This window comes from Stegodyphus dumicola, chromosome 5 (assembly GCF_044657685.1).
Source record: "Stegodyphus dumicola isolate Sdum_Otavi_A_Nest chromosome 5, ASM4465768v1".
Taxonomy (NCBI): Eukaryota; Metazoa; Arthropoda; class Arachnida; order Araneae; family Eresidae; genus Stegodyphus; species Stegodyphus dumicola.
Window position 1 is genome coordinate 230,853,504 of NC_140772.1, and position 12,790 is coordinate 230,866,293.

Sequence of the window (12,790 nt, forward strand, 5' to 3'; positions counted from 1 at the left end):
TGTTCGAATTGCATTTGGACTAAGCCTAAATTTTGAATTCTGGAAGAAGGAATCAAGTAAGTTTAATAAGTAAGAGATATTAATAATAAATATATGTCAAATTCAATTAACACTGAGGAGCTAAAATTTTGAAAGCCGATTTTTTAAAAACTACTCCTACGATTTTTAAAAAATTTGGCAGTTTGGCATCATTCGAGTCGTAGAATCGAAATATGGAAAAAAAATTGGCATATCATTTCAGAAAAAGTCAGATTTTGTGTCAAAATACCTATATTAGAACAATGCTATATATAAAGCTAATACATATCCTAAGTCGTGCTTATGAAAAACGCAAGTTGGATTTCGTCAATCGGCCCAGTAGAACGAGAGATACAGAACCCCTGGTCTATGGCATATCGCCGATTTTGTCGCTAAATGGGCGATTAGCACCAAATCTGGCAACCCTGTCTTTCCTTGCCATTTTCTGAAGACCCTAACCTGCGGGGAAGCTGTCTTACCGCAACTGGGCATTTCATAAAAGTAGCATATGAGAAACAGTGTCATCTCCGAAGCCTGATGATGACACGGTGAGATGTTAAATGTCTCTGAGGTTATTAATTTTCAGAGAGCGTTTCGCAATTTTTAGTTTAGTTCTTATATGAAATTATTTTGTACAGATGCAGATCTCTGTGCAATCATTCAAGAAACACTGTTCAACTATTTTCGGTGTTCATCTGTCTGTCATAGGAACATCGTTTAATATTCGCATGCTGAGCTTCTGCTGCATTTAAAATGTACTGCTGAAATATTACATATTAAAACCAAAGAAACATACCAGGTTTCAGTCTCCTGTTGAGAGGTGAGACTTCTTCGAGAGGGGGACTGGATGGAGGGGTAGGTGGGCTGGAAGGAGCACCTCCTTCGTGTTCCGTCTTCACGGAATTGGAATCGGAATCGCTGTATTTGAGCGACCTGGAAATATGTTTTCAGTACACATATGAGTATCACATAACAACATATTAAACAAGCAGTGATCGAAAACTCAAATTATACACTGTCTCAAGCACGATCAGAAAACAGCTGACGGGCCTGATTTTTTTTTTTTTTTAATTAATGAAGAATATTTAAGACGAAATTTTAAATCTGTCATACTAAATATCTAGCAAACATATAATAAACAATAAAAACAGTAAAATCAAGGGGAAAGGGTAAAAATCATGTTGGAAAGGGGAAAAAAAATACAAAAGGAAAAAATGAAACTCTCGCTATATTTTGTTCAAATTTTCAATCGTTAATAATACTTTTTATTCATTCACTGAAGTTCAAATGCATTGTTTTAAACTTGTAGTGGATGACACTTGATGTTAATACAGTTTTTTCACATATTAAATTTTTTTTAATGTTTAATTTAAAAAAATTGTACTAAAAAATCTTTATTTAATTTGTTTTTAATTTTTCTTTATTGACCTAAGTAGGAATTAACTTTATTTTTTTTATATTACTTGTTTTGTAGCTGAAGTTCGGTTGTTGGTTTTATTTGTAATGCATAGTGACAGATAAATATAAAAAATTCACATAATTTATTCCAACTAATTCTAATGCGTTTAATTAATCATGCAATAGCTTAGTTTAAATTAAATTAAAAGCAAAGAAATTATGAAAATTTTCTAACTTTTCGGACAGAATTTCGAAGTCGAACAAATTTTGAGAATAAATAGTATCAACCAACTCTTATTTATTAAATTTTTCTTTGATACATAAATAAAAATCTGAAGTCATGTGGGCATAACATGACTTCCTTGTACGGAATATTAAACTATACACATTCTTTGCTGCACTTCATTTAAACTTATTTCCTCGAATTTCATGAGAGATAGATTTCTCATTCAATTAATTCAGTTCTCACTTCGCAGTAAAGCAAAAACACGTAAAATCATAAAGCACTTTCACTAGAAATTATAAAATACAGAAAGACATAAAACACCAAATGCAGTTAAATTTTTTTAAAAAAAAATACGATTAAAATTAGTGTTTTTAAGCAAAAACAAGCAATTCGACATCGCGCAAGAAGGCAGATTTTTCGGCGCACAAAACTGAACGTTTACTTTTGGTCCCACCCGGCAAAAAGACATGAAAGGTGCAGAAACTGAATTCACTATTCTACTGAGTTTCAAATATAAACAAATGGCGGTTCGTTAGGCTTAACTATCCGCTTAAATGTTTTTAATTGTTGATGATTCCAGAACTATATTGCATGCAGATTAACTAAATGCATAAAAACCTTAACCGGAACATAAAAAAACACATAATTCAATCACTTTTAAAGCCAAACATGCACAGTTTACCAACATATAAGGATAAACAACTAAGCTCACCAAGCCAGGTAGCAGACTGGGTATATATATATATATATGTGTGTATGTGTGTGTGATCCAACTGATTGCAACGAAAAAGGATTGCAACTGATTGCAACGAAGTCGCATATACAAAATTTCAACGTTCTACGGCTACTGGTTTTTGAGTCATGCGAGATACATACATACCAACCCACATAGCACAAAACATCCTCAGGATATCCTGATAGGATATTGTTTGCGGGATAAGCGCGCGTCTTCAGGACATCCCGCAGTATTCCCCGAACCTCCTAAACACATCCTCGCGAGTGCTTAATGTCACATCTCAGTATATCCTCAGGACATCCTAACTAAGTCCCAACGACAGCGTACGGGATGTTATCAAGATCTGAACTCCTACTTATTACATCCTCAGGACATCCCGGATATCCCACTAACCTCCTAAACACATCCTATATAGCTTCCATCGACAACGTATGGGATGTTATTAGTCCTACTTACTACATCCTCAGGACGTTAACGTACAGACGTCAAGGAAAAAAATCTGTTTTGAATCCATTTTAAATGCATTTTATAATCCTTTTTGCAAAAAAGAGGCCTTTCCGCCCGTACGTACAGATGTCATGCAAAACCATTGTTCAAATGGTTTCGAGAGCGATTGAAATATGATACCCGAAATTTTCGCGATTGCAATTCTTCCTTTAGAGGCGTCGAGATACTGGGAGGCAAGAGTGGCAATAACTTCGGTCTTTTTGTTCTTAGTTCTATTGTTTGTAACCTATTCATACTCATTACAGAAGGAATTTGATAACATTTCGAACTGTTTTAAGGAAAGATACAGAACTGCTAAATTATTATTCTGAGGAAAAATCTTTTAAGAAGATATTTTAAATGCATGAAAAATCATCCATCATTTACAGAACTTTTAAGAGACGACCTTTACTTCTCTTAGAGTTTTGAATAAAATGTTTTGGTAATGTTATACATGAATATAAGGAGTATAAGGACAATGTGAGATCGACTGAACACTTTTAGAGCAACCCCAGCGAAGAAATACTAAACTTAGAATAATTAATTCAAAACATTAACCAGAGTGAGAAAAAACTTCCAGTTACAAAATGAGGGAGTAACTTTTAATTATTATAAAATGAAACTTGTTTCAAGAGACATTAACAGAAGGATGGACAGACAAAAACTGATTTCTGGTGGTTAGTGCTCAATAGTAATAACAAAATGTAATAGTAATGTCATTGTAACATGGAAAATAGCTAAATGTACATAAGACAATCAAAAGGACAATCAAGACAGTGGGTCTGAATAAAACATTATACTGTAAGGTATTTTATCCCTCTTTTCTGCATGCTTTCGTAGTGTAACGGCGTATGCACACTCGACGCCTATTCGAGATTGTCCAGGTTTGAATCCCGGCAAGGGCATTGCTCATTGTTCATGTATCCTGCATATAAAAAGTCGTAATGACTTTACAGTGGCGCACGAACTAACAGATGGTGGATGTTGATTCTTCACCACCAGGATTTGGCGATTGGGTCCCCTAATCCCCAGTCGCCCTTTGAAAGGAATATTTTCTCCAACCTTTCAGAATGCCTTCATGGTGTTAGCACATTCGGCGCGTATTCGAGAGGTCCAGGTTCGAGTCCCTGCGAGGGCACTGCTCATTTTTCACGACTCCTACTTCCAAATAACCTAATGTCTCTACAATACAAATATCTGATTTATGTTCTGCTGAATGACATATGTCATCAAAATGCAAGAAACGTTGAAGAGGTGCGATTCAAACTCTTAAATTATCGTAAATTAAAGATGTCTGTGTCGTAACGGTTTGCTGTTCCTACTGCATGCAAGCAACCAGGTATAAAATTCCTCAGATGCCGCCTTCACGTTTAGTGTTAGTGTTTCGCCTGAGCCATGCCTCGATTGGCACCGTTCTTTTATTTTGAAATCGGAAATTTCGGAGCATCTCTTTTGGTTTCTGAATGAAATTTTCTAAATTCCGTATTTAGCGATCAGAACCGCTAAAAGCAGGTTGAATCAGCTATAGGTGGTTGCTTAGGTAATACGTTACTTCTACGGTAGCTAAGTTGTACCATTTTAAAGTTATAGCCTGTATACGGACTTTCCTAAGAACTTTCTCATTCGATAAAAGTATTTCTTGTACTCACCTGAAGACAATGGCTGTGTTGGCCTGACCAGCAGGCTGCTGAGGTTTCTCGTTGCCAGATTTAGATGTCTTTTTCCTCCTTGGTTGATATTTGTAGTCAGGATGCTCCCGTTTGTGGATCAGTCGTAACCTTTCTGCCTCTTCTACGAACGGCCGTTTGTCTTCTTCATTGAGCAACCTGAAACGTTAAGAAGATAATTTAAATTTCAGATAATATATACCATATTTACTTGAAAATAAGACCTTTTCGAATGTAACACTCGCCTTACATTTTTAGGATTTTAAGAAATAAAAATGTAAGCGAATATTTGATGAGAACGCGTCTCCGATTATAATTCATTAGAATGAAAGTTAAGCTGCCTAATTAACCAGTTAACTGTGGCGCCCTCGTTTAAGAGTGCGCACCGTTTTGTGTCGCTAGAATCGAGCCACGACGAGTATATTCGTCCATCACAGAGTAAGTTGCGCTGGTAAGATATTGGATGAAAAAGATGGGTTTATTTTATAAAATTGAAAATTTTATTACTAATACTGACTTAATTGGTTAACATAAGCATATATTACATACGTATTAAACTAAAAACGCCATAAATTAAATTAAATATTATACATAAAAAAGTAAGAGTTTAAATTCCTGCTGTGGAGTGATATTCAGCGAAACAGGCTACTATACACAATGGGACTTTGCAAATCGAACACCAGTAACGCGATTCCTTCCTGATCTTACGTTTGTAGCGATACGAACACCTTCGCGTAGGGTTGTTTTTTGTTTCGATGTTCCGGGTATATAATCCAGAACATGATTCCCGCCTAATTGGCTTATATTATGTCTAAATAGCCGAGTTTGTGTCGATTTATTTCTTTTTGAATTGGATACGTCGCAAAAGTGTCTTCAATAAATTTGAGCCAAAAGTTGATACGCGATAATGTTCCATTATTTTTTTTTATATAATATGAATACATTCAGACACATAATGTCTAAGAAATGGAGAAATATCTTTTGGTAGTAGTTTTTGAGTCGTTTTCTTGCTGTGGAGTACGCTATGATCATTCCATCGCTCCTATCCACTCCACCCATTTTTTTATTATGATCCATCACTAGCTCCGGTTTCTTTGTTATTATTTTTCTTTTTTCTGTTTCTATTGCGTTGTCAACATGTACAGTACTTACTAAATAAACATTCCTCTTATCTTTCCATTTCATTAAACGCATGACGAGTATACTCGTCAATACACAAAATCTTGCCGCTTCTCCATGACGAGTATACTCGTCAATCACAGTTAACTGTTTAAATTCAATATTTCAGCGTATAGTTCGACCGCCTTAAACGCAACCTGGGCTGGCATTCTGCCAAAACACAGAGACGTATTTAAAAGTTGCGTTATTACTTGCTGAGACGTGAAAGGTGACGTAAAAATCTTCTCTTCTTGTGATCTTAAAAGAGAATTTATATGCTGGAGGTAAAGAAAGTCTCCATCCTTTCACCCTATTTTAAAAATAATTCGGTCCGAAAGGCGCATTTGTGTTTGCACTCATGGTCGCTGATGAGGCGGTCAAACGATAGTACAGATAGAAAAACTAGGAAAGGTCAGGGTTATGTCGTTACTTATTTGCCTATAGGCATATCAGTGACTAGTCTATAGTGCAGGCAAATCTAAACTAGATTCACTCGGCTAGACGTGGGTAGTTGTGTTAGTTAGAGGTACTTTTGCAGTTTATATATATGGTAAATACATGTGGGGTTTATTCAACATTTAAACAATGTATGGCTTAATTATTATATTCTGTATGATATAACTAAGCCATTCTTCTTATTCTGCAATTTCATTCATCAAAATACCCGTTTATAAGACCGTACCAAATTTTAGAACAAAAATATAGCGAAAACAAAATTTAAAGATTTTTTACTTTACCCAGCGGGTCGTTTTTTTTTAACGTTCTGTGAGTTAAAGTTATTTATTAAATATCACGTTCTTCGCACTTAAACCATAAAATTCAACTCAACACCAATAACGCAAAATAATTTTTAAATGACCGTTATAAATTATTTCTTCCACTTTCCTAGAGTGCTATCGTGGTGTAGTGGTTCTGTACCCTGGGCCGGTATTCCAGAGGTCTGTGGTTAGATTCCCGGCGAAGGCGTTATTAATTTTTCATCTCTCCTGCTTCTAAAAAAGTACCTAATGTCTCTACAGTGTATCTTTAGAATTTCCGATGCACAGTCTCGCGCTCTGGAGATAATTTTTTTTTCCCGTACAGTGTTGCCATGGCTTGCTTTGAACTCGTCGAGTTTGTTAATCAAAAATTCTTTAATGTCTGACAAAATATGAAATGAATAATAAAACAAATTCCAAATTTGGTCTTCCACATGCCCATATTCGTAGGAGGATGACGTTATTCGAAATTGGATGTCTCTAGGTACCGTTGTTTTATCACAAAGCGAGAAACATGCATACATTTATGCAGATTCTTCGTTATTTAATTTCTTTAAATATAACATAGGGCGATAGTATTTTTGGTGGCAACAATTTGAAAAGTGAAAAAACATTTAAAGTTCTTAAAGCAAAATGCCAAAATGAAATTAATAGCCCTTCTGGGCTAACAAACACCCTTTGGGCTAATAAAGCTAAATACCATACCAAGACAAAAAAGATTTTCATGCATAGTCTTATATGACCATATTTAGAAGTATAATGCAAACATATATAATTTGTTACCTCATTTATTACCAATTTGTTACCTGTTTGTACTATTTCGCTACTTGGAAATCCTAAAACATCAGCTACTGTACAGCAATTTCAAATTCATTTATGCCATACTCAATATTGACGTTTGCTGATACTAACTGAATTTATTGGGTTGGTCCGCTGGAAATGCCCAACTCCTAGTTGTAGAGACATTAGACCATTTTGCAACAGCAGATGTGAAAAATGAGCAATGACCTCCCCGGGACTCGAACCTGGACCTTTCGAATACCCGCCGAGTGTGCTAGGCATGCTGGAAGACGGGAGAAAATATCATATACTTCCTTGGCAAGCCCAAGCCATAAGGCCTGCTCAATCCATAATTCCTCTGGCAAGTCCAAGCCTCTGGCGAGCTTAGGCTTGCCAGGAAGGTGGACCGCGTCATACCTACATACCATATACTCGCTATATGATATATTATATATTAATTTGATGGAACGTGGCTATCTCTCTGTTCTCCGTTGCTGTTTGACGGGGTAATAATTCTAATAATTCATTAGAATGAAAGTTAAGCTGCCTAATTAACCAGTTAATTGGGGCGCCCTCGTTTAAGAGTGCGCACCGTTTTGTGTCTCTAGAATCAATTGTGTCACTAGAATTTTTTTATGGTTTTAGATATAGATTTCTGTTATGACCTGATTGCTGGTAATGAAGAATCATCATTCACCACCTTTTAGTTCGGACGCCACTGTAGAGTCAGTACTTATTTTGATGCCGAAGACTTGAAAAATGAGCTATGCCTTCCCCGGGACTTAAACGTAGACCTGTCGAATACGCGCCGAGTGTACTAACCGTTATACCACGAAGGCATGTTGGAATAAGGGATATAGGTTTGGAAAGCAACCTCCAGCCGACAACCATTGATTCACTGAAGTCATGTTTGCTATGACATTGCATCACTCCAAGTCCGCAGGACGGCTTTGCTCTCAGGGTCATCAGTAGCTATAAACCTGTTGAACAGTAACTGTAACGCTGCTGAATAAATGATGAAGAACAACACAGCTGCCAGTGTTTTTATTCTTGTGTGAAAAAGCTGTACAGACTATCTGTATGAAAAAAGCTGTGCAGACTATCTGTATGAAAAAAGCTGTGCAGACTATCTGCACCTTAATAAAAAAATTTTAAGTTTTACAAAATCTATCAATCTATATATATATAAAGAAGAATGTTTGTGTGTATATTTGTTTGTTGTCCGCGTTATTGATTTCTGTCAAATTATGATCAATTTTTTGTTGCATCTAATCGACTGAAATTGAATATAGGTGAAATATTGGATGGAACTCGAGCTTTTACGACCCTTTGATAAGAAAGACGAAAATCATTCAAAACTGCGTGCCATTATTGCTGGTATAATGAGAGAGAATTAGTTTATTTTTCTATCGAAAATTTTTATGTGGGTTCCCTATCGCATCAAACTGAAATGTACGACTCTGAATCGTATTTTTTGCATCGTTCTCTCTGTTGTTAGATGCATTACTCTAAATCTAACTTAACTGGCATCGGGTATTTGGTTAGTGTGTTATAATTTTCAATGGACTTAACAGACGTCCCGGTTTGATCGAGTTTGTCTCAGGCTGAGAGTATGGTTTCGGCGTCCACGTCAATCTGTCCTTTTTGCCCGGTTATTAGTTAAAAATCAAAAAATATCAAATATCGTTGTTATCAACAATGAATGTCACAAAATAAAGTACAGATCTCGACTTAAAGATGAATATCTTGATGATTGCATAGGAGCAGGAATATTATCACACTTTCCTAATTATGAAGGAATGGTCTATGAAATGTAGCGGCAAATATCAAAAATTTTTGTCTGTACGATTAAGTAATTATTTTTCGTTCTTTGTTATCATCAGATGGGCCGAGGTATCTGCGAGTTTCTTAATGCAACGTAAACATTACTTCTAGTTTTTTATGGTTTTAGATATCGATTTCTTATCTATGCGAAATAATAATTTAAACATTATAATTTATGACTGAGTACACTCATGCTTAATTAACCGAAACAAATAAGCAGTATTTAGGTAATTTTAAGTGTATAATACTGCTGAATAAGATTAACAGGTATTGATCAAATAATGCAATGATAAATCACTAATATTGCCAATGCAAACAAATTTTAACTAGAAGATATCTGTGACTTCGTTAAATCATGCAATTGCAAAATAAAATTTTCTAACTTCTTCCAACATGCCTTCGTGGTGTAACGGTAGCACACTCGACGCGTATTCGAGAGGTCCAGTTCGAGTCTCGGCGAGGGCACTGCACATTTTTCACATCTCCTGCTTCAAAATAACCTATTGTCTCTACAGTGGCGCCAGAACTAAAAGGTCGCGGACAATAATATGAAACCACCAGGATTTGGCAATGGGGCCCCCTAATCCCCAGTCGCCCGTTAAAAAGGGGGAGTATGCAAGGTATTTTCTCCTTCTTTCCAGCATGCCTTCGTGGTGTAACGGTAGCACACTCGGCGCGTGTTCGAGAGTCCCAGGTTCGAGTCTCGGCGAGGAGATTGTTTGTTTTTCATGCACTCTTGCTTCGAAAAAATCCTAATGAAGCTACAGTCTGTTCGAAGAAGGTATCTAATACTGTTATGTTGTGTTGGAGTTGAGTTTTTTGAGGCATCAGTATTCTGCTTAGTTAAATTTATTGCCAGTAAATCTTTAAATCCACGTCCCTGCTATCATCCAAAGTTATTTCCATTTACACAATTGTATTAATATTAACAAAATTAAACCCAAGAACAGTTCATGAGTTCTTTTTTTAGTCTAAAGGAGCTTTTTTCCCGAAGGACTATTGTTTTCGTTTTGCGATTTTGCCTCGATTCACTACAAACGGCGAATCACTTTTCAAACTGTTGCCACAAAGTATTATCGTTCTGTGTTATATTTAAAAAAACTAAATAATGAAAAATCTTCAAAAATGTATGCATATTGCTCGCCTTGTGATAAAACAACGGTACCTACAGCCATCGAATTTTGAATGACGTCATACTCCTACGAATATGGACATGTGGAAGACCAAATTTGAAATTTGGATTTTCTCTTATTATTGATTTCCTATTTTGTAAAACTTTGACGAATTTTTGATTAACAAACTCGAGGATTTCAAAGCGAGCCATGGCAACGTTGTACAGAAAAAACATTTTAATCTCCAACGCGTGAGTCTGTATCGGAAATTCTAAATATATGCTCATTTTAAAACTATTTTGCGATACTGATGTTGAACTGAATTTTATGGTTTAAGTGCGAAGAACGTGATATTTAATAAATAAATGTAACACACGAAACGTTAAAAGATGCCCCTTTGGACGTAATTTAAAGTCTGAAACATTTCAGATTTTGTTTTTCTTTATTATTATTATTATTATTATTATTATTGTATGTAAATGCAATGAACTCTACCTAAAACGACCTCTTGTGGTTACGGATTATTTCTATTTTCTGTGAAGCTAATCATCTTAGGTCGGTGTCGATTATTATCAGTGATGTCGATCAGAACCGATTTGCACGATTTCTTTATTCCATTTAATTAAGTGTATTAATTAGAGGTGTATTACTTTGCTGTATTAATTAAAGGTAAACTTTAGGTGTATTAATTAAAGGAAAATTCTGAAACACAAGAGGGATGTATGGGTTTATTTATAAAATTCTTTATTAAGTGCAAAACTAAATAGCGAATTGCTTCGCAATAAAGAAAAAAAAAAAAAAAAAAATCTGAAATGTTTCAGATTTTAAATTACGTCCAAAGGGGCGTTTTTTAACATTTTGTGTGTTACCTTTCTTTATTAAATATCATGTTCCTCGCACTTAAACCATAAGATCCAGTGCAACAGCAATATCGCAAAATAGTTTTAAAACGAGCATATCTTTAGAATTTCCGATACAGAGACTCACGCGCTGGAGATAAAAATGTTTTTTCTGCACAACGTTGCCATTGCTCGCTTTGAAATCCTTGAGTTTGTTAATCAAAAATTCGTCAAAGTTTTAAAAAATAAGAAATCGATCATAAAACAAATTTCAAATTTCAAATTTGGTCTTCCACATGCTCATATTCGTTGGAGGATTACGTTATTCAAAATTCGATGACTCTATGTACCGTTATTTTATGACAATGTGAGAAATATACATACATTTACGCAGATTTTCATTATTTAATTTCTTCAAATATAATGCAGGACTCTAACATTTTATGGCAACAGTTTGAAAAGTGAACCGACATTTATGAGTCCGACGCAAAATGCCAAAACGAAACTAATAGTCCTTCGGGGTTCAAATCCCTTTGGACTAATAATAATAATAATATAATTGGAAAATATTTTATATAATGATGAATTTTCTGAAATATGGTACGTGAATAATGTTTTAAAATAAGGAAAATAGCTTCTTATATGGAAACAGATTTTTCACTAAAATCTTTCGTCGTAAATTTAGTTTAACTTCTGCTTATTAAATATTCATGCTATGAATGAGCCTTCTTTATTTTTTAATGATTCAGCGTTTTATTAATTATTAACTATTCTAAAATAATTTTTAAAAAATAAAACAATCTGAAAGTTTTTATATTTTATACTACCCCCATAGGGGTTCCCATTTACACACACGTTTTGAGAGCATTTGAGCCAACGCCCTATTGGGCTAAAATATTTAAGAACAGCATACCTTTAGAATTTCCGATAAACAGGCTCTCGAAATGGAGATAAAAATGTGCCGTATTCGAGAGGTCTAGGTTCGAGTCCCGGTGAGGGCATAGCTGATTTTTCACGTCTTTCGCACTAAAATAACCTAAGGACTGTACAATGTAAACTATATTAGGATTAAACATCATGATTGTTACAACTAAACTACAACGTTCTTTACTTTTCGTCGTTCAAAAATAGGTGTTCTTTATTAAAGAAAAGTTTTTTTTCCTCTTTTCAAAATACTAAATAAATCGACTTCTGGGGCTAAAACTTCTTATTTAAAAATATGAAATTAATCTTGATAATGCATCAGTATCAATATAAAAGAATTCGGGCGCGAAAAAAAACCTAATAAAGCATAAAATTTGCCTGCCAATTTCTCAAATATAATCGCAAAAAAATTAAACGCAAAACATTTAAGCAAAATTACGGATTGATGATGGGGGGGGGATACCACTCCCTGTTGTTATTGTACGTAATCTTCGTTACGAAACAGTCAAAGAAAGTTATTTTAAAACGGTTTTCGATACCGTGAGATGGGAAGTTACAATAGATAAGGTGCAGCTCTTGGCTGATAAGTAACATGACCTCTTAAATCAAAAGCATGCGGATGGATAAGGCTTATGTATATCATCATGGCACATCATTCTTCAAACCATGCTTTACACTTGATAGATTTGTGTGCAAAAAGCAAATATTTCTGATTTTTTATTGAAAAGTTACAGTAGTATAAATAGTAAATTATTCCAGAAGAAACTTTTCTCAAAATTTTTTCCGTTGATGCAATCTCTGTAATTCATTGATAATTAAACATATTTATTAAGTGTTTTTAATGTGTTCAGAAAGAAATTTATC

At 34.8% G+C, this 12,790-nt stretch overlaps 1 protein-coding gene across 1 annotated transcript in view; it reads right to left on the reverse strand.

Moving 5' to 3' along the window:
* Positions 1 to 12,790, reverse strand: part of LOC118186287 (transcription factor SOX-9-like) — a 28,264-nt gene that overhangs the window by 9,094 nt on the left and 6,380 nt on the right. Inside the window, exons 2-3 of the mRNA XM_035356375.2 lie at positions 4,514 to 4,690; positions 815 to 951 (exon numbers count right to left, since the gene is read on the reverse strand). Coding sequence (XP_035212266.1) covers positions 815 to 951; positions 4,514 to 4,690 — 314 coding nt within the window. The remainder of the gene's footprint in view (positions 1 to 814; positions 952 to 4,513; positions 4,691 to 12,790) is intronic.